General features: G+C 42.0%; 3 protein-coding genes across 4 annotated transcripts in view; 1 reads left to right on the forward strand and 2 right to left on the reverse strand.

Annotated features, from left to right (window-relative positions):
- Positions 1 to 3,084, forward strand: part of arhgef15b (Rho guanine nucleotide exchange factor 15b) — a 26,652-nt gene extending 23,568 nt beyond the window's left edge. The window contains exons 13-16 of the mRNA XM_057856219.1: positions 2,103 to 2,264; positions 2,351 to 2,421; positions 2,482 to 2,586; positions 2,775 to 3,084. Of these exons, the coding sequence (XP_057712202.1) occupies positions 2,103 to 2,264; positions 2,351 to 2,421; positions 2,482 to 2,586; positions 2,775 to 2,935 (499 nt within the window). The 3' untranslated portion in view covers positions 2,936 to 3,084. The remainder of the gene's footprint in view (positions 1 to 2,102; positions 2,265 to 2,350; positions 2,422 to 2,481; positions 2,587 to 2,774) is intronic.
- Positions 2,991 to 9,091, reverse strand: LOC130929202 (uncharacterized). The gene is made up of 4 exons (XM_057856222.1): positions 8,585 to 9,091; positions 8,306 to 8,518; positions 5,986 to 6,225; positions 2,991 to 3,257 (listed from the first exon to the last, which is right to left on the reverse strand). The coding sequence occupies exons 1-4, from the start codon at positions 8,594 to 8,596 to the stop codon at positions 3,111 to 3,113; spliced, it is 612 nt and encodes a 203-aa protein (XP_057712205.1). The 5' UTR covers positions 8,597 to 9,091; the 3' UTR covers positions 2,991 to 3,110.
- Positions 9,092 to 12,932: 3,841 nt separating this feature from the next.
- On the reverse strand, positions 12,933 to 19,335 carry zpax4 (zona pellucida protein AX 4). Of its 2 annotated transcripts, XM_057855860.1 has the most exons (17): positions 19,246 to 19,335; positions 19,132 to 19,175; positions 18,983 to 19,072; positions 18,792 to 18,919; positions 15,703 to 15,840; positions 15,577 to 15,645; positions 15,317 to 15,487; positions 15,153 to 15,249; positions 14,894 to 15,081; positions 14,484 to 14,828; positions 14,308 to 14,425; positions 14,037 to 14,242; positions 13,856 to 13,973; positions 13,618 to 13,790; positions 13,477 to 13,556; positions 13,086 to 13,351; positions 12,933 to 13,013 (listed from the first exon to the last, which is right to left on the reverse strand). In XM_057855860.1, exons 1-17 carry the CDS (start codon positions 19,266 to 19,268, stop codon positions 12,982 to 12,984), a joined length of 2,286 nt encoding a protein of 761 aa, XP_057711843.1. In that variant the 5' UTR covers positions 19,269 to 19,335; the 3' UTR covers positions 12,933 to 12,981. The 2 variants fall into 2 exon arrangements, with proteins under 2 accessions (XP_057711843.1, XP_057711845.1); XM_057855862.1 differs by lacking the exons at positions 18,983 to 19,072; positions 19,132 to 19,175; positions 19,246 to 19,335 and having other exon boundaries at positions 15,703 to 15,835; positions 18,792 to 18,907.
- Positions 19,336 to 21,656: the final 2,321 nt, after the last annotated feature.

The following is a 21,656-nucleotide window of genomic DNA, read 5'->3' on the forward strand; positions in this document are numbered from 1 at the left end:
GGACATCTGAAAGACAAGGCGCAACGAACTATCTCTCTTCCCCTCTCGCTCTAAAAAATAACTTGCACACAAAAGCGTGACCGCCGGGTCGCGCTTCTGTTTCTGCCTGTCTCATACACAAATTTATTTTCCAGTCTTTTAAAAAGGAGTAAATCTCTCCCAGTAACCGGGAGCATCCATCATAACGTGCGCGCGTCCGTGAACGGTGTCCGGGCGGCAAATGTGTCTTCAATTTCGTTCCGCTCCGAACATAAGTATGAGCATAAAGTATGAGGGAAAATCATCGTTTTTGAACCTTTATGAATTCTAATCGAATCACGATGCATGTAATAATCGATTTTTTGGAACTCCTCTAAAAAATAAAAATACTGTGAGCGCGACTTCACCTCACTTGCAATCAATCTCACAGATCGGACCGTTTCGTGGTGTTGGATTACACCCACCTTAATTTCATTTAATCAACTATTTTAGTAATTAGTAATTAATTAATTAATAATTAGTAATTAATAATTTCACATTTTTAAGTTGAAATGCATTAAACTACTGCTGGACATCTGAAAGACAAGGAGCAATGAACTATCTCTCTTCCCCTCTCGCTCTAAAAAATAACTTGCACACAAAAGCGTGACCGCCGGGTCGCGCTTCTGCCACTGCCTGTCTCATACACAAATGTATTTAATTATATTTATTTAATAATTATAAAACAAATTAATAATTTATTTTCTCTCTCCCAGTAACCGGGAGCATCCATCATAACGTTGTACGTACGTCCTTTAACGGTGTCCGGGCAGCAGACGTGTCTTGAATTTCGTTCCGCTACAAGCGGCTGTCATAAAGTTATGAGGGAAAATAATCGTTTTTTTAACCTTTATGAATCCTAATCAAATCGTGATGCATGTAATTATCGATTTTTTGGAACTCCTCTAAAAAATACTGTGAGCGCGACTTCACCTCACTTGCAATCAATCTCACAGATCGGACCGTTTCGTGGTGCTGGATTACGCCCACCGTAATTTCATTGAATTCATTATTTTAGTAATTAATTAATTAATAATTAGTAATTTCGCATTTTTCAATTGAAATGCCTTAAACTACTGCTGGACATCTGAAAGACAAAGAGCAACGAACTATCTCTCTTCCCCTCTCACTCGAAAAAATAACCGCCGGGTCGCGCTTGTGTTCCGGCCTGTCTCATACACAAAAAGACGCATCTTGAATTTTGTTCCGCTACGAGTGGCTGTCATAAAGTTATGAGGGAAAATCTTCGTTTTTGAATCTTTATGAATCGTAATCGAATCCTCACGTGTCGAATCGCGATGCATGTAAAAATCGATTTTTTGGAACTCCTCTAAAAAAATAATGTGAACGGGACTTCACCTCATTTGCAATTAAAGACGTCCCGATGCTGATAGATCGGGTCCGATCACGTCATTTTCAAAGTATCGGAATCGGCAAAAAAATATTGGACATGCCTTTTTTAATATATATTGTATATATATATATATATTAGGGCTGTCAAACGATTAAATTTTTTAATCGAGTTAATTACAGCTTAAAAATTAATCGTAATTAATCGCAATTCAAACCATCTGTAAAATATGCCATATTTTTCTGTAAATTATTGTTGGAATGGAAAGATAAGACATTTATAACAATATTATAAAAAATAAATCAATATTATAACAATAAATCAACAAGATGGCATTAACATGATTAACATTCTGTTGAAGCGATCCATGGATAGAAAGACTTGTAGCTCTTAAAAGAAAAATGTTAGTACAAGTTATAGAATTTTTATATTAAAACCCCTCTTAATGTTTTCGTTTTAATAAAATTTGTAAAATTTTCCATCAAAAAATAAACTAGTAGCCCGCCATTGTTGATGTCAATAATTATTTACATAATGCTCATGGGTGCTGAAGCCTATAAAATCAGTCGCACCCAAGCGCCAGCAGAGGGCGGCAAAACTCCATAAAACACAACAAGTGAGCGTTTCACTGTACTGTCATTTAAATCTGTCTGAGCGGGGCATCTGCGTTAATTGCGTCAAATATTTTAACGTGATTAATTTAAAAAATTAATTAACGCAATCAATCTCACAGATCGGAGCGTTTCGTGGTGCTGGATTACGCCCACCGATCCCTGGTTCAGGTTCATCCACTGGAGGACCGGAACTGCGGTCCGTATGAGAATTGCTTCACCCTTATTCTTCTGGAGAACCACAACGGGCGCATGATGGAACGCCTCATCAAAGCCCCCTCCCAGTGAGTCAACTCCAGGGGATTCTGTGACGTCAAAGACACGACGGCAACAAAACCAGTTTCTTGACAATCCACATCTTTTTGGACAGGCTGGATATGCACAGATGGATGGCGGCCTTCCCTAGCAAAGAGGAAGACGACGTGGTCTACGACGCTTGGGGTGAGTCCGTCTCGGTGTGCTTTACTCACCTGATGCGGTCATGGTGTTGTGGTTTGTCAGATTGTCCTCAGGTGCAGTGCGTGCAGCAGTACGTGGCTCAGCAGGCCGATGAGCTCAACCTGGAGCCCACTGAGATAGTCAACGTCATTCGGAAAACAAACGAAGGTAGACTGGCCAACTAGGAGAATCCTTGCGTCCTTCGTTCCTGTGTTTATTAACTAAAACTTCCTTGTAATCTTGCTTATATGATCTTTATAACTGCTCCAATCGCTACCCCTTGCTACTCTAGCAGTTCATTGATTTGTGTTCCCTGCATGAGCAATACAAGAAATTGCCCCGCCGCTTTCCCACAGGTTGGTGGGAGGGCATCCGCCTATCCGACGGCCAGAAGGGCTGGTTTCCCGTCAGCAACATCATCGAAATCACCAACGAGCATTTGAGGAGGCGCAACCTGAAGGAGCGTTACAGAGTCATCCAGGCTGCCAGCCAGGTGACAAATGCCAAGAAACTTTAAAACTAAAGACGTTCACTTTGACATTGTTTTAAAGTTGAGATGAAATGGACACGGAAACCAGTAAAATGCTGTACAGAGAATATTTTTTAATGCGTATGCTGTCATTGTAAAAGTGTCAAACTGTAATAACAAAAAAACTTCAAGCAGAACATTGTTTGATGTCGTGTCTTCGGCATCACGGATGATCGTCTTGCACGTAAGGCAACGGAAGCAGGAATTCCTCGTAATGCTCCACCGCGTCTATTTGCCTGAACTCCTGCCATCCCCGATTATTCCGAGGTGGCGGCGCCTCGTCAATTGGGACAAAGCCTCCCTGGCCAACCTTCAATTTTGTGAGTTACAGAAGGGCAAATAGGTATTTAGTCAACCACCAATTGTGCAAGTTCTCTTACTTGAAAAGATTAGAGAGGCTTGTAATTGTCAACATGGGTAAACCTCAACCATGAGAGACAGAATGTGGAAAAAAACCCTGAAAATCACATTGTTTGATTTTTGAAGAATTTATTTCCAAATTACAGTGGAAAGTAAGTATTTGGTCACCTACAAACAAGCAAGATTTCTGGCTTGCAAAGAGGTCTAACTTCTTCTAACGATGTCTAACGAGGCTCCACTCGTTACCTGTATTAATAGCACCTGTTTCAACTCATTATCGGTATAAAAGACGCCTGTCCACAATGTCAGTCAGTCCCACTCCAAACTCCACTGTGGCCAAGACCAAAGAGCTGTCGAAGGACACCAGAGACAAAATTGTAGAGCTGCACCAGGCTGGGAAGACTGAATCTGCAATAGGTAAAACTAGGGCTGTCAAAATTATCGTGTTAACGGGCGGTAATTAATTTTTTAAAACTAACCACGTTAAAATATTTGACGCAATTAACGCACATGCCCCGCTCAAACATTAAAATGACAGCACAGTGTCTCAATGTCCACTTGTTACTTGTGTTTTTTGGAGTTTTGTCGCCCTCTGCTGGCGCTTGGGTGCGACTGATTTTATGGGCTTAAGCACCTATAAGCGTTGTGTAATTATCAGTGTTGGGAGTAACGCCGTTATAAATAACGCCGTTTCAGTAACGGGGTAATCTAACTAATTACTTTTTCCGCCGTTACAACGCCGTTACCGTTACTGACGGTCAAAAGCGATGCGTTACTTACTCTGAATAAATTGAAGAAACTACCAGCCGTGTCGAGTCGACTCTCTGCTCTGTTGATTTGTCATCCAAGACTTGGGGTGCGTTCAGGTTCGAGAATAGCGCACGTAATTCTGACTCCAAGCTGTTTGTCCCTGCTCATTCAATTAGACAATGGTTTTCAAAGTTTGGTAACGTTTCTGTGTTTGCTACACCTGATGCTAGCCTCGTTCCCATCCCCCATTGTCAGCCAGCAGTAATTCTGCTTCCATCTTGAGGACGGCAGACGCTTTGACGGTGACTTGAACTGTCGGGAAACGAGCCTACCTGAATGCAGCCCCTCGAGAGATGCGATGGAAGTGATTGTGATTGGCTGAGGGCTAGAGTCATGTGTCGTGGTAAGCCAATCAGAGCCGGTGATTTCACAAGCAAACCGGAACAGCGCGTGTGGCAAACACACACACGCAAAACAGATGCAGAGCATTCAGAAGAAAAATTGTCCTTTAAGAGGTGGAGATATAGACACTATTTCAAGTTTGTCGAAATTAAAGCAAAGAACCTGCATGTAAAGTGTAATTTATGTCCCGGGGCAAAGCTTTTGTCGACATCTGTGGTAAGCAATTCAAATCTGCTGAAGCACCTATCAAGTTAACTACCTGTCTGTTCTTCTCTATTCCACTGACTCGAATACTACTCAGAAAATTTCAAATTCTTTGACATACAACAAGTTCTTTTTAAAGTAACGGAAATAGTTACTTTCCCTGATAACTAGTTACTTTTACTATAGAGTAATTCAGTTACTAACTCAGTTACTTTTGGAAGAAGTAGTGAGTAATGTAACTAATTACTTTTTTTATTGACATCAACAATTTTACAAATTTTATTAAAATGAAAACATTAAGAGGGGTTTTAATATAAAATTTCTAGAACTTGTCCTAACATTTATCTTTTAAGAACTACAAGTCTTTCTATCCATGGATCGCTTGAAGCAGAATGTTAATAATGTTAGTGCCATCTTGTTGATTTATTGTTATAATAAACAAATACAGTACTTATGTACCGTATGTTGAATGTATATATCCATCTTGTGTCTTATCTTTCCATTCCAACAATAATTTACAGAAAAATATGGCATATTTTATAGATGGTTTGAATTGCGATTAATTATGATTAATTAATTTTTAAGCTGTAATTAACTCGATTAAAATTTTGAATCGTTTGACAGCCCTAGGTAAAACGCTTGGTGTAAAGAAATCAACTGTGGGAGCAATTATTGGAAGACATACAAGACCACTGATAATCTCCCTCGATCTGGGGCTCCATGCAAGATCTCACCCCGATAACAATGATAAATGATAACAAGAAAGGTGAGCAAAATTCCCAGAACCACACGGGGGACCTAGTGAATGACCTACTGAAAACTGGGACCACAGTAACAAAGGCAACTATCAGTAACACAATGCGCCGCCAGGGACTCAAATCCTGCACTGCTAGACGTGTCCCCCTGCTGAAGAAAGTACACGTCCAGGCCCGTCTGCGGTTCGCTAGAGGGCATTTGGATGATCCAGAAGAGGACTGGGAGAATGTGTTATGGTCAGATGAAACCAAAATAGAACTTTTTGGTAGAAACACAGGTCTCGTGTTTGGAGGAGAAAGAATACTGAATTGCATCCGAAGAACACCATACCCAGTGTGAAGCATGGGGGTGGAAACGTCATGCTATGGGGCTGTTTTTCTGCAAAGGGACCACATTTTTTTCCACATTCTGTCTCTCATGGTTGAGGTTTACCCATGTTGACAATTCCAGGTTTCTCTAATATTTTCAAGTGGGAGAACTTGCACAATTAGTGGTTGACTAAATACTTATTTGCCCCACTGTAAGTCCAAGGTGAAACCTTAGAAAATAGAATTTTGTAACCTTACTTGAGAGTTTTTGGGCTCCTCGTATTGCAGTTTGAGAAGACCAGTGACCGCCTGGTCCTCGTCCGGGGTCAGCTGGAGGACCATCCGACCTGGCCGAACGCCGGAAGGCATCTGCAATGGACCGCCAATTTCTCTAAATGCGTGTGGCCCACTCTGAAAGGGGTCCGCTTTCTTTGGAGGAGCTGGACTTGTGGTCATGAGCGGCGGGGGAGTGTTGAGCTGGAAACAAGTCAATGCCGGCTAGAGAAGAAGAAACATCAGCAGAATCAGAGTTGGGCTAATCATTGTTGGTGGATAATTTGTAAAATACAGTGGTATGAAGGAGTATCTGAACCTTTTGGAATTTCTCACATTTCTGCATTAAATCACCATCAAATGTTAGCTGAGCTTTGTCAAAATCACACAGATGAAAAAACAGTGCTTTAACTAAAAGCACCCAAACATAAGTTTTCATATTTTAATGAGGTTGGTATGCAAACAATGACAGATGGGGGAAAAAATATGTGTACCATCACATTTAATATTTTGTGCCCCCCCTTTGGCAGAAATAACTTCAACCAGATGCTTCCTGTAGTCTGGCACATCGATCAGTACTAATCTTGGCCCATTTTCTCTACAAAACTGCTGTAGTTCAGTCAGATTCCTGAGATGTCTGGCATGAATCGCTGTCTTTAGGTCGAGCCACAGCATCTCAATGGGGTTCAAGTCTGGACTTTGACTTGGCCACTCCGGAATGTGTATTTTGTTCTTCTGAAACCATTCCTGAAGTCGATTTACTTCTCTGTTTTGGATCAGGTTTTTATGCAAAACATCCTGATAAACTTTTGAATTCATTCTTCCAAGTTGTCCAGGCCCTGAGGTCGCAAAACAGCCCCAAATCATGATGCTCCATCCACCATAATTTGCAGTGGGGATGAATGTGAGCTGTTCAGTGTTTCCTCCACACATGACGTTGTGGGTTACTCCCAAACAATTCAACTTTGGTTTCATCAGTCCACAAAATATTTTGCCAAAACTGAGTGTCCAAGTGCCCTTTTGCAAACAGTAAACGAGCAACAATGTTTTTGTTTTTTTTTAGTCGTCAGTGACTTCTTCCCATGAACACCATTCTTGGCCATAGTTTTACATATAGTTGATGTGTGCACAGAGATATTGAATATTGGTCCCACAGCACCTCAATGGGGTTCAAGTCTGGACTTTGACTTGGCCACTCCAGAATGTGTATTTTGTTCTTCTGAAACCATTCAGAAGTCGATTTACTTCTGTATTTTGGATCATTGTCTTGTTGCGGCAGCCATCCTCTTTTTAGCTTAAACTGTCTGACAGACAGACTCATGTTTTCCTTCAAAACATCCTGATAAACTTTTGAATTCATTCTTCCATTAATTGTCCAGGCCCTTAGGCAGCAAAACAGCCCCAAATCATGATGCTCCCTCCACCATGCTTCACGGTGGGGATGAGGTGTTGATATTGGTGAGCTGTTCCATTTTTCCTCCTCACATGACATAGTGTGTTACTCCCAAAAAATTCAACTTTTTTGCCAGAGCTTTTGTGGAGTGTCCAAGTGCCCTTTGGCGAACATTAAACCAGCAACAATGTTTTTTTTTTTAGACAGCAGTGAACTCCCATGGACAACATTCTTGGCCATAGTTTTACATATAGTTGATGTGGACACAGAGATATTGGATACTGTGCCAGTGATTTCTGTAAGTCTTTCGCAGACATGTTCCTTTTTACTTCTCTGAGTATTCTGTGCTGAACTCTTGACGTCATCTTTGGTGGAAGGCCGCTCCTTGGGAGAGGAACAACAGTGCCAAATTCTCTCCATCTGTAGACAACATCTCTGACTGTCGATTGATGAACATCCAGACTTTTAGAGATGGTTTTGTTTTTTTTCCAAGCTTTATAAATCCTTGATCGCAGGTCTTCAGACAGCTCTTTTGACCAAACCATGATGCACATCAGACATTTCTAACCAGGTGTGTTTTATATTGGGGTAGGGCAGCTTTAAACCACTCATCAGTGATTGGGCACACACCTGACTTAAAATGTTTGGTAAAAAATTGTTTCAATTGCTCTTTCAGTCTCCTCTCTGTGATTGTTTGCATACTATCCTCATTAAAATATGAAAACCAAAAAATGTTTGGGTGGTTTAGGTTAAAGCAGACACTGTATTTTCATCTGTGTGATTTTGACAAAGATCTGATCACATTTGATAGTGATTTTATGCAGAAATGTGAGAAATTCCAAAAGGTTCAGATACTTTTTCATACCACTGTATTTAACCCTATACAACAACTTCTCGGGTCTGAACACTTACCCCCAAATGTGTCGCAGTGTTGGGGGTCATTCTCCCCCACGGAATGGGCCCAGTGAGGAACACCTCCGATGGGTCACGGTCGCGGCATTGGGTCCCGGAGGTGAACTCATCTTGTTGGGAGGGGTCTACACCTGCGGCCATGTACATAGCCATGAGAGAGGGGTGCTGCTCGGTCCTGTTAGACAAAGGTGGCTGCACTCCAGCACGAGGTCTCTATTTTGGAGGACATAAACACCAATTACATACAAGTTATGACCGCAAATTTAGTTCATTACTTACTTCTTCGGCCATGGTCCGACACTGCGTTCGGAAGCTTGGCAAGTGTAGCAGGCGCAGACAAGTTCAAAGTGTACGTTAACAGCGCCCTCACGTGGATAAAATTAAACCTCCACGAGCTAAATTGGAAATACAAACTATAAAACTTGGCTAAATTAAACCAAACAGTTCAAAAATGAAGTGTTAATTTCGTTTATCAGCTAACTCTTAGCATCTCAGCAGCATTGAAGACCTAAGGTAAGTACTTGTATTACTTGAACGTCTTTACATTTCCTACTTTGTATAATAAATGATTTTCTATTGTGTTTAGTAGTCACTGAACTGAAAGCATGCTAACACTAACAAAAACAATATAAAGCAAAGTTCGTTTTTGGCTAGTTAGCATAGCAGCAAACACAGCTTGCGGATAGGCTTAATCAAATGAGAGGCTTATGTATTCACTACAGTAATTTGGCAATATTACCACTTAAAGAACCGAAATTCAGGAAACAAAAAATTTCAATGTTCAAACTAGGGGTGTAACGATATTGGAAAAAACTGACTTTGCGACTTTTGGAGGGTTTGCGATATATTGTGCTATTAAAACCATAAGGATTTGGACAGATATTTTGGTCAACTCAGACGATATATTGCAATATAGACCTTACTCACCTACGTCACAAAATGACGTGTCACGGTATCCGGCCGCCATATTGTCCGTATTTTTTAGACCTATTCTCATTGTTTTCAATTAGTCGTGCAAGTTATAGAGCAATTCATGGAAGCCCCTGTGTTATCTGATGCTGTAAACTCGATGCGTTGCATAAAAGGCGTTATGTGGAAAAGCTTCAGTTTATCCATTCGCCAGATCCATATTTGATGCCTAAATCGATGTTTTTCGACCCGCTGTCTTCGCCGTCTCTGCCTGACATCTGCTACCTTGATATTTACAACTATCTTGTCCACACAAAATCAGCCTATTCTCACGAAAGTTTGAAAAACTTTAAGAGCTTGGAGGCTTATAAATACTTCGTTGCTGGTTGGGTGAAACAGGTCCTCGTCCACGAAAATTCGGCAGGAATCTGTCTTGTGCGCGGGAAGGTGAGTTACGAAATTTTCAATTCAAAATCTTTTGTTCTTGCTAACATCCACTGTCAAGTCTAATGTATTTCATGTCGTTTGTCAATGGAGCTAGGGCTTTTAATGTTTATATGGTTTAGCGATAGCACTCTCACTACATACATATATGTAATAAATATGAAGTGCGATAGCACTACTCCAGATTGTCTTTGGTTGAATTTATTTTTTGGCTTTTGACCTCAATGGTGAAATTGTAAATTAATTGTATGACAACTGTCTTATTATCCCCTTATAATGATATATTTTCAGGTAGTTCATTCACAACGTCTGAGTGTATGTTGTCGGCGATTAGCCTAGCAATGATCGTAATTGTGGTTGTCAGCCCAAAACCCTCTAAATACAGTGCCTTGCAAAAGTATTTGGCCCCCTTGAATCTTGCAACCTTTCGTCACATTTCAGGCTTCAAACATAAAGATATGAAATTGAATTTTTTTGTCAAGAATCAACAACAAGTGGGACACAATCGTGAAGTGGAACAACATTTATTGGATAATTTAAACTTTTTTAACAAATAAAAAAACTGAAAAGTGGGGCGTGCAATATTATTCGGCCCCTTTACTTTCAGTGCAGCAAACTCACTCCAGAAGTTCAGTGAGGATCTCTGAATGATCCAATGTTGTCCTAAATGACCGATGATGATAAATAGAATCCAACTGTGTGTAATCAAGTCTCCGTATAAATGCACCTGCTCTGTGATAGTCTCAGGGTTCTGTTTAAAGTGCAGAGAGCATTATGAAAACCAAGGAACACACCAGGCAGGTCCGACATACTGTTGTGGAGAAGTTTAAAGCCGGATTTGGATACAGATTTCCCAAGCTTTAAACATCTCAAGGAGCACTGTGCAAGCCATCATATTGAAATGGAAGGAGCATCAGACCACTGCAAATCTACCAAGACCCGGCCGTCCTTCCAAACTTTCTTCTCAAACAAGGAGAAAACTGATCAGAGATGCAGCCAAGAGGCCCATGATCACTCTGGATGAACTGCAGAGATCTACAGCTGAGGTGGGAGAGTCTGTCCATAGGACAACAATCTGTCGTACACTGCACAAATCTGGTCTTTATGGAAGAGTGGCAAGAAGAAAGCCATTTCTCAAAGATATCCATAAAAAGTCTCGTTTAAAGTTTGCCACAAGCCACCTGGGAGACACACCAAACATGTGGAAGAAGGTGCTCTGGTCAGATGAAACCAAAATTGAACTTTTTGGCCACAATGCAAAACGATATGTTTGGCGGAAAAGCAACACAACTCATCACCCTGAACACACCATCCCCACTGTCAAACATGGTGGTGGCAGCATCATGGTTTGGGCCTGCTTTTCTTCAGCAGGGACAGGGAAGATGGTTAAAATTGACGGGAAGATGGATGCAGCCAAATAAAGGAACATTCTGGAAATTTATTATTATTATTATCTTCCAACAGGACAATGACCCAAAACATAAAGCCAAATCTACAATGGAATGGTTCAAAAATAAACGTATCCAGGTGTTAGAATGGCCAAGTCAAAGTCCAGACCTGAATCCAATCGAGAATCTGTGGAAAGAGCTGAAGACTGCTGTTCACACTCTCCATTCAACCTCACTGAGCTCGAGCTGTTTTGCAAGGAAGAATGGGCAAGAATGTCAGTCTCTCGATGTGCAAAACTGATAGAAACATACCCCAAGCGACTTGCAGCTGTAATTGGAGCAAAAGGTGGCGCTACAAAGTATTAACGCAAGGGGGCCGAATAATATTGCACGCCCCACTTTTCAGTTTTTTGTTAAAAAAGTTTAAATTATCCAATAAATTTTGTTCCACTTCACAATTGTGTCCCACTTGTTGATTCTTGACAAAAAATTAAAATTTTATATCTTTATGTTTGAAGCCTGAAATGTGGCGAAAGGTTGCAAGGTTCAAGGGGGCTGAATACATTTAATATATACAGTGCCTTGCAAAAGTATCTTACCAGATATAAAATGACTACTACATAATCTGTGGTAATCGTTTGGAGCCCAGTTTTCTCGTCAAATTGCAGCAGTCCATCTCGCTCTCCTCTCCGGGTCTCTCCGAATACAGTAGAACTTCAAGTCTCTCCGTCTATCTTCTCTGTTATTGCAACCGACCGCCACACACACCTTCACCATTTTGACTAATGTTAACGAGCAGAAAAACACGCCACAATAGGAGGAATTTACGAAGCAAAGAGTGATGTTTCCACCACCATGCTTCACAGTGGGTATGGTGTTCCTCGGGTGCAATTCAGTATTCTTTCTCCTCCAAACACGAGAACCTGCGTTTCTACCAAAAAGTTCTATTTTGGTTTCATCTAACCATAACACATTCTCCCAGTCCTCTTCCTGATCATCCAAATGCTCTCTAGTGAACCGCAGACGGGCCTGGACGTGTACTTTCAGCTGGGGGACACGTCTGGCAGTGCAGGATTTGAGTCCCTGGCGGCGCATTGTTACTGATAGTAGCCTTTGTTACTCTGGTCCCAGCTCTCTATAGGTCATTCACTAAGTCCCCCCGTGTGGTTCTGGGATTTTTGCTCACCGTTCTTATCAATTTGACTCCACGGGGTGAGATCTTGCGTGGAGCCCCAGATCGAGGGAGTTTATCAGTGGTCTTGTATGTCTTCCATTTTGTAATAATTGCGCCCACAGTTGATTTTACACCAAGCGTTTTACCTATCGCAGATTCAGTCTTCTCAGCCTGGTGCTGATCTACAATTTTGTCTCTGGTGTCAGACAGCTCTTGGGTCTTGGCCATAGGAGTTTGAAGTGTGACTGAGATTGTGGAAAGGTGTCTTTTGTACCGATAATGAGTTAAACACGTGCCATTAATACAGGTAACGGGTGGAGCCTCATTAGAAGACCTCTGACAGCCAGAAATCTTGTTTGTAGGTGACCAAACACTTATTTTCCCCCCATCTAATTTGGATTTAAAAATCAATGTGATCCCCTCCCCCCACATCATCTCATGGTTGTGGTTTACCCATGTTGACAAATACAGGCCTAATATTTTCAAGTAGGAGAACTTGCACAATTGGTGGTTGACTAAATACTTATTTGCCCCACTGTATATATTGTGCAGGCGTAGTTCAAACTGCTTCATAATATTGTCTGCCATTGACGGAGATACACGTCCAATTAAACTGGAAGACTGCAATAGCTGCCTGACCCTCCTAGTGCAATTGGATTGGACGTCTATTGCCGTCAATGGCAGACAAAACAAAATGCAATTTCAAACAACATTGGACTTTAACACAGGTTTATTGAATTTATAGTTAAAAATTCTGAACATTAAATTCTGACATGATTCCATCCTTTAACTCCTGTTGAGACAAAAAAACAAGTTTAGATTTTATTCCATGTGGATCACTTAAACAATTTAACACTATCTTAACCTTTTCTGCCATGTTTAGACACCCGGACGTAGCGAACACCAGGATTGGAGCCCAACCGCTTTATGAATGGAGCGGCGCTGGTCCTTCGGGCAACGGGGGTTGTCGGGGCTTTTGTGGTCGTGACAGGACCGGGAAGAGCTGTGGTCCTGAATCCCCCTGCCAGTTTGCTGAAGATGCTACCCAGGCCGGGGTTGTCTGACTCAAATCTGTACATTGAGAAGAGCCTGTGGAGGCCCTCCAGTGGGTACGAACATTGCACCACCAACCTGCAAGAAGGTGTACAGGGATTCCCTACATATTCACGGTATGGAATTTACAGATGTTTTTGTGGTATATTGGCGTTTTTAATAAACTTTAGTAAAGTGTGAGGGGAGGCGGTCAACCCACAAACCTCTTATCGGTATCCTCCAAGTCATCCGGGTCCTTTGTGTAGAAAATCTCATTTTGATAGATCACATTACCCTCCCTTAGCTAAATGAGAAGACACAAGTTAGGAAGTAACGTACAAGTTACAAATTAGTGGTGGGAATACCTTGATTTTGGAGCCACAGCTATTGAGCGGCAAAGAGAAGAGCGCCCTGGTGTTGTCGGCCTCCGCGGGCCCGCATAAAGCCCCCAACAGGTGGCTTGTAGCTGGGGTTGCACCACTTGGCGTGATTTCAGACAAGTCTGCCACCACAGTCATCCTCCCATCAGTAGAGCACACTAAAGAGATGGACAAGTTCAGTACTTTTTTCACAACTTCATAGTGTAGCTGCAGCAGTCCTGACCAATAAGTTCTGAGGTTGGAAAAGGACAAGTCTTGGTGATGGTTCTCTGAACAGTTGACGTTTGTTGCTCTTGTACAAAGATCTCAAAAGTGCCCAAGAACTGCTTCAGGGTTATTTCCTACAAGAGAAAGCTTGTTAGTTCTGCAGTTCTTCAAGGTAGGACTTTCGGATCGCTGTTGACCTTGTACTGAAAGCCTTGCGAGTAGACCGGCACATCCAGCTGCAGTCTCTGGCTATCGTTGCTCATCTGGTAGCCCCGCCGCCTTGCCAGCTCTGGCGTCAGCGTGTCGGAGCCCACGCCAAGGGACCACAGGAAGTCAAAAGCCCAGTGGTCTGCCGTGAAGCGGATGCCAGAGTCTGAGCAAACTGCATCCAAGACTGGTGGAGCTAAATCAGATGTAATGTACTCAATAAAACTGCATTCATTTCAGTCATCCGAATATTTGACTTACAGGGGCCTGCAAGCGCCGTGACGCTCACTGAGTGGTAGAAAAGCTCGTTTTCGGGCATTACGCTCAGGGTGAAATTGATGTCCAAACTGTACTGCATAGTTCTGTACATGCCGTAGTACTAGAGGAGAACGCTCAATGAGAGACAATCAAAGATTACTTAAAACAATGAGATCTACCTGCTGTATAACAGCCGGGTGGTCAAACGACACTTTAAGCCTGTAGCCGTGGCCCTGGCTGGGTTGTACCACGTCGGCAACCGAACAAGAGTTTGTGAACGGCGCCTCGTGTCCGTTGAGCTGGAGCGAAACCAAGCGGACGTCCTCGGGCACATCAAGCAGGTGGACCTGAAAGACTCGCTCCTCGATGATACTTTCATTTTGGGTGACAAGAGGGCGTGGCAGCAGGGGCGTGGTCAGAATCCGGCGAAGGCGCAGTCTGGTCTCTGCCTCCTCGTCCTCAAAAATTTGCTCCAGGTAGATGTTGAAGGTGTAGAACTCGTAAAGACTGCCACTAGCAAAGCTCTACAAGAAGGGGCAGAAAAAACATTTAAGACATGCAGTCAACATGGAAGTCTTTGAATACAGACCTTCCTGAGTCCACCCTTCACATCCAAGGGGATTCTAATCTCGAGCGTGTCGTTCGCTGCCGCCACATCAGCACCATCCTGAAAAGTGCCGTCAAAGCCGACGCGGATCCGTGCGATATCGGGACCGGTATAGGGCGCCTCGGGAGTCTGGAAAACCATGTGACCGTTGTCCTCATAAGTGCCTTGGTCTGTTCAAGAGATGAGGTGAGACTAGATATGGAGGTAGGTCCATAGTGGAGGAAAGACTGATGAAACTGACCCATGGAACAGGCGGCCACCAGGTCCATCATGATGACCAACCAGCGTTGTCTAGAGAACAGAGTAGCATGGACCACCTCCACAGGGATGTTGTTCACCTGCAGAGGGATGTAAAATTCACTCCACTTTCATGAACTTTCCAGCAAACATTTCCGAAATTCTGACCATAGCGACGAACGACTCCGGCTGTCCGTACGGCGAGCGGAACACGAGCCTCTCGTCGGTCATGTCAAACGTATACCCTTGCTCGCGGGCATCGGAGAGGCTCATGGGCACCATCTGTTCCTCGTCCCTCTGAAACATCACTAGCCATTCAGAAGTAGAGGAGCCACTGGTCTATCGGGAACAAGATCACACAGAGCTCAAACGAGTTTCCTGGAGATGCTACAGAAACTTGTGGTCCGATGAAACCAAACTCGACTCACAGGGCCCTTAAAGTTCCAACTGTCGCCCTCCTTCCCGGATGCACACAAGACTTGGTTCCTCACAGACACCTGCAGACAAAACCGGCATGTTTTGGGAAAGAGCAAAAACTCAACCTGCAAGCTTACCTCCATGTAGTTGAGCTCGCAGGAGACTTCTCGTAAGGAACATTCCAGGGACGGGGAGCAAGTCTTGTTCAGCGCGTAGACTACCTCATCGTCATGTTTCACCACCAGGTTGAAGCGGAATGTGAACACCCGTCTGTCCTAAGCAGTGTTGGGAATAACGCTGTTATAAATAACGCTGTTACATAAAGGCGTTATTTTTTCAGTAAAGGGGTAAACCAATTTTTTTCCCCGCCGTTACCGTTGCTGACGGTAAAAAGCGGTGCGTTACTTTGAATAAATTGAAGAAACTACCAGCCGTAGAGTCTACTCTGCTCTGTTTATTTGTCATCCAAGACCTTGGGTGAGTTCAGGTTCATGGCAATGAAAATAGTAACACACATAGCCTACCTTTGCAAGAACGATTGAGTTGCCGTTTGATACGGTCATAATGTGCAAGTCCTGCACCCATCCGCAGCAAAACCGTTCGTAGATTTGTCGCGATTTGTAATTTCGGAATCGCTGATGAGTTTAGTAACATACACCAAACAAATACAGCAGAATGTCCATTTCGCGTAATTGTGGAAGCCCGTCGACATCTTTACTCCATTTGTCTTCGGCTTGCTCGTAAGGGTCAACATTGTTCACATCCTTAAAGCAGAAATGTGAAGTAATTTAATCACATGCCAAATAGGGTCACAATTAAATTAAACATTGTCCAACAAATAAAGCATGAAAAAATTTAAATGTTGTATATTTGACAAAATAATCGCGTTTCCGAAGTTCGAGCCTGAAAGGGGACAAACCCGGAAGTGATACGTCACACCGAGAACAGCGATGGCAGCGCTCCATACATACGGCCGCGATACAAAGCCCTTCAAACAATGATTCAAATAGCCATATAAGCGATGGATCTCCTCCCTTGTGCTCGATCTAAGTTTTTGAAGAGTTGGAGGAAGAGGAGGTTGGAATTTTATTTTGGACCTAACATGTATTAGCCAGACGCTAATCAGGATGCAAACAATGTGCCTAGACTACCTGACATGGAATGGAGACAAGACCCATCGAGATTACAAGATTGTAAGATATAGGCTGTTATTATTTTCATGATTTGAAGATGCAGGCATTTGCACATAATTTTATGTTTTTGTCTATCTGATGACAGTTTAAAAAAAATAATCAGACTGGATGTTCTTTTTGGCAGATCTGACAGCTCTCTTGCATATAAAATAATATAAAAACGTTGGGGGGGGGAGGAGATGAGTCGTTGATGGCTTTCTCCACAAAATAATAGTGGACTGCCTTCACATTCGACCGCGAAGTTTTGCTTCTCGCTCATCTCCGCCTCGCACTACCAGCTACTACTACTACTTCCAGTCCTAGCGTCTCTTAAACGGATCGTGCATAGTGTCTTGTTATGAGCTTTTTGTTGACAAAGGTATCGAACACACGACGTGCTGACAGCCGATTCGCTGCGAGATTGACTCAATGCCAACACGCTAGTTGTCACCTGTCAGCGGCTCTCGTACGTAAAACAAACTAGAAGGCTATCAAGCGATCACCGTGAAAGAAACGCCGAACCGTACAAATGCAATGCAATGCTTGAAGCATGAAGGTGGAAATGCATAATACAAATAAATGTGCGCAAACTCACCGGCGGTGTGTGTCGTACGGCAACGTGACCATGAATTACCGCGACGCCGACCCGCTTATATGCACATCCACACCCCTTTCCCGATTGACTGTGGATTAACCCTTTCGGACAAGATCGTAGATGACTCACAATTTAAACACGCTTAACCTAGCGAACACAACAACAACTATGATCGGGGATTGCCACGAGTTGACTTTCGGCTAACGTCGCTAGCATCTCCTGTACATTCCACAACAGTTGGCAGCTTTACTTTGACAAAGTCATTAGTCATCTATCCAAAAATCACACTTTTTGGCAAATCCTTGATCATAAGCAGACTGGTTAAGGAAGCAGGCATCTTCAAAGTGTAGCAGAGAACACTACTCAATGATGGTGTGAAATTCATTCGCTTCGTGAGAACGAAAGATGTCCATTTACGTGCCCTGCTATCCTTTGGCCACTCAAACAACTTTTCGTTAGAGTGAGAACAAAACATCGCCACACACCGCCGTGGCATCTTACTGAGAAACAATGCAACAAACAATACTGTTCTATAGCGGACTTCCATCGCACTTCTAGGTGTGACGTCATTTCCGAAGAAAAGCATTTTCGTTGTCAAGGGCGTTGCTATGGGTTAAACAAAGAATCTGGAAGGGTTGCGTTAAAAAAAAAAAAAAAAAAAAAAAAAAAATGCTTATAATTGTTTAACCATTGATATTATTCAAAAACATGGTTGGCCAACCTTACTTCACATTTCCGCTTTAAGTTTGATCACATATCTGTTCTTCGCCTTTGTAATGAGTTTGTCTCTTTATCGAACCAGCAAGTTAAAGTTTAATGTCTCACGAGCCAGACCTGCTTCCAATATGGCTGCGTTGTTGTCATATCTCACGTGATCCCCCATTCTGTGACGTAAACGCTCGAGCCTAATAACGCACGTACTTCAGAGCCGGGAAAATAAAATAAATACTTCAGAGTTTGTGTGTGTTTTCACACACAAACTGGAACAGCGCGTGCGGCAAACACACACGCAAAACAGATGCAGAGGGATATGATGGCAGAGCATTCAGAGGAAGAGAACGTGCATGTAAAGTGTAATTTATGTCCCGGGGCAAAGCTTTTGTCAACATCTGTGGTAAGTAATTCAAATCTGTTTATTTCTGTTGCAATTCAAGTGTAGGATAAATCCGTTGCTGGTGAGGTGCAATAAATATTACAAGGTTCTATCTATTCTCTATTCAACTGACGAATACTGCTCAGAAAAGTTCAAATTCTTTGACATACAACAACTTTTTAAAGTAACGGAAATAGTCACTTTCCCTGGTAACTAGTTATTTTTACTATAGAGTAATTCAGTTACTTTTTGGAAGAAGTAGTAAGTATAATTACTTTTTTTTAAAGTAATGTGCCCAACACTGGTCCTAAGAACCAAGAAAATCAATCAAATCAGTGTTTTGTTCCAGTGTTGATTCAACCCTACCTTCTTGTCTGTGTGACAGCTGAAGTAGGATGCGTGCAACTCTAGGCGACCGCTCATTGGGGAGCTTGAGACGCGATACCCGCACTTGGCTGCGTATGCCTCGGTGATGGAGTAAGTGCCTGTCATGTCTTAAAAAAAAAATCCCAAAAATAATAATTTAGACAGTTAACGTTCTTTGATCAATCACTTACCGACAGCCTCAAAACTAGCATCATCCCCGGCGAATGAGAGGTCCACGGCTATCACGAAGGAACGATCGCGACACTCCATGTCCAGAACACCTGTGAGTACATTGTAAAATTGCTTGAAAGTTCAGGATTTCAGCCAAGAAGGGCCATACCATCGGGTATGGAGTCCGCCAACACTGACAGGAGCGGCACCACCCTGCAAGACAAAGACGGGAACATAAGCATATTTGGCGGTTCAATCTCAGGTACGCGCTCAACTGTCTTACCACAAATAAAAGACCCAAGCCATAGCTACGTCACGTCAACAGGAAACCGGCTTTTCTTAAATCCGACCGGCCAATCTGCGGCCGCTTGGTGCAACACCTGAAGGTGATGCTTATTAGCAATCAGTAGCAGTCTGTGAGTCAATTAGAGGACTTTCCCCCTTGTCAAATTTCAAAAATACATGCACAAAATACAGAAACGTGTTCCTAAAAAGGTCCAAAGTCTCATTAATGATCTGAGCTAGCTCAGTAGTGTCCATGATCCAAACTATGGTTTGCAGACAAATTTGGATGAAATATAGGCCGCAAAAGAAGCTGGAGTTCTGCCTACATTCTGTTGCACGACTCAGCTTCAACACTAGATGGAGCCAGCAGTGCCTTTCTAATACAGTCCCTGACTAAAGTCTTGTCGCATACCCATTTTGTAGAAACAATTGCTAATAACCTGACTTTTAATAATTCAATTGGTTTCAGCAATGGCTCATATGAAAGCTAAGACCCTCCCAAACGATGTTGAATGTACAAAAATATATTTCACTGAAAAAAGATCTATCATTTAATGAACACATAAAGGTCAAATTTTGGCAAAAGTTTTGTCGCTACAGAAAGTAGTATGAAAATTGAACAAAAAATGGACTTCAAACGATTAAAACTTTTAATCAAGTTAATCACTGCTTAAAAATTAATTAATCGTTATTAATCGCAATTCAACCCATCCATAAAATATGCCATATTTTTCTGTAAAATATTGTTGCAATGGAAAAATAAGACACAAGACTGATATATACATTCAACATACTGTACATAAGTACTCTATTTGTTTAAATCAACAAGATGGCATTAACATTATTAACATTCTGTTAAAGCGATCCATGGATAGAAAGACTTGTAGTTCTTAAAAGATAAATGTTAGTACAAGTTATAGAAATTTTATATTAAAACCCCCCTTAATGTTTTCGTTTTAATAACATTTGTGAAATTTTTAATCAAAAAATTAACTAGTAGCTCGCCATTGTTGATGTCAATAATTACACAATGCTCATGGTGCTGAAACCCATAAAATCAGTCGCATCCAAGCGCCAGCAGAGGGCGACAAAACACCAAAAAACACAAGTAACAAGTCGACATGACACTGTGCTGTCATTTTAATCTGTTTGAGCGGGGCATGTGAGTTAATTGCGTCAAATATTTTTACGTGATTAATTAGAAAAATTAATTACCGCCTGTTAACACGATAGTTTTGACAGCCCTACTAATAACCTGACTTTTAATTATTCAATTGGTTTCAGAAATGGCTCATATAAAAGCTAAGACCCTACCAAATGATGTTGAATGTACAAAAATATATTTGTTTCACTGAAAAAGATTGATCATTTAACCAAGACAAAGGTCAAATTTTGGCAAGACAAAAGTTTTGTTGCCTACGGAAAGTAGTGTGAAAATTGAACAAAAAATGTACTTCAAATACAAAAATATGTTACATAACATAAGCGAATTTAGTGGTGCTGTGAGATCCAAATTTAATATTTTGTATGACTTCCATGGGCTTGAAGGACTGCATCCATGTGGTTCGGCAAGAATTCATACAATTTATTGATGAAGTCATCAGGAACATCAAAGAAAGCAGTCTCGCATGCCTCCAGAGTTCATGAACATTCTTGGGTTTCGTCTTCCATGCTTCCTGTTTCATCCTGTTGATGTCTGTTGACTGGGCTGGCCAGTCCTGGAGGATCTATATCTTCTTTGCCTTGAGGAACTTCGAGGTAGAGATTGAAGTACAATGGGGCAAATAGGTATTTAGTCAACCACTAATTGTGCAAGTTCTCCCACTTGAAAATATTAGAGAGGCCTGTAATTATCAACATGGGTAAACCTAACCATGCGAGACAGAATGTGGAATAAAACATAGAAAATCACATTGTTTTTTTAAAGAATTTATTTGCAAATCATGGTGGAAAATAAGTATTTGGTCAATACCAAAAGTTCATCTCATTATTTTGTTGGCAATAACGGAGGCCAAACGTTTTCTGTAACTCTTCACAAGCTTTTCACACACTGTTGCTGGTATTTTGGCCCATTCCTCCATGCAGATTTCCTCTACAGCAGCGATGTTTTTGGGACTTTCAACTCCCTCCACAGATTTTCTATGCGGTTGAGATCTGGAGACTGGCTAGGCCACTCCAGGACCTTGAGATGCTTCTTACGAAGCCACTCCTTTGTTGCCCTGGCTGTGTGTTTGGGATCATTGTCATGCTGAAAGACCCAGCCATGTCTCATCTTCAATGCCCTCACTGATGGAAGGAGATTTTCACTCAAAATCTCTCGATACATGGCCCCATTCATTCTTTCCTTTATACGGATCAGTCGTCCTGGTTTATTTGCAGAAAAACAGCCCCAAAGCATGATGTTTCCAC

This window comes from Corythoichthys intestinalis, chromosome 13 (assembly GCF_030265065.1).
Source record: "Corythoichthys intestinalis isolate RoL2023-P3 chromosome 13, ASM3026506v1, whole genome shotgun sequence".
In the NCBI taxonomy this organism is placed as follows: domain Eukaryota; kingdom Metazoa; phylum Chordata; class Actinopteri; order Syngnathiformes; family Syngnathidae; genus Corythoichthys; species Corythoichthys intestinalis.

Bases quoted from the DNA above. Each gene is read 5' to 3' on its own strand.
- LOC130929202 (XM_057856222.1), bottom strand. The intron at 6,226-8,305 runs GTAAGTGTTCAG...CTTCTTCTCTAG, and splicing joins ACACTGCGACACATTTGGGG to CCGGCATTGACTTGTTTCCA. The intron at 3,258-5,985 runs GTAAGGTTACAA...ACAAAATTGAAG, and splicing joins AGGAGCCCAAAAACTCTCAA to GTTGGCCAGGGAGGCTTTGT.
- zpax4 (XM_057855860.1), bottom strand. From the start codon at position 19,268: ATGGCTTGGGTCTTTTATTTGTG. The intron at 14,426-14,483 runs GTAGATCTCATT...GTTCTCCTCTAG, and splicing joins ACCCGGCTGTTATACAGCAG to TACTACGGCATGTACAGAAC. The intron at 13,791-13,855 runs GTCAGGACTGCT...CCATCTCTTTAG, and splicing joins TCCAACCTCAGAACTTATTG to TGTGCTCTACTGATGGGAGG.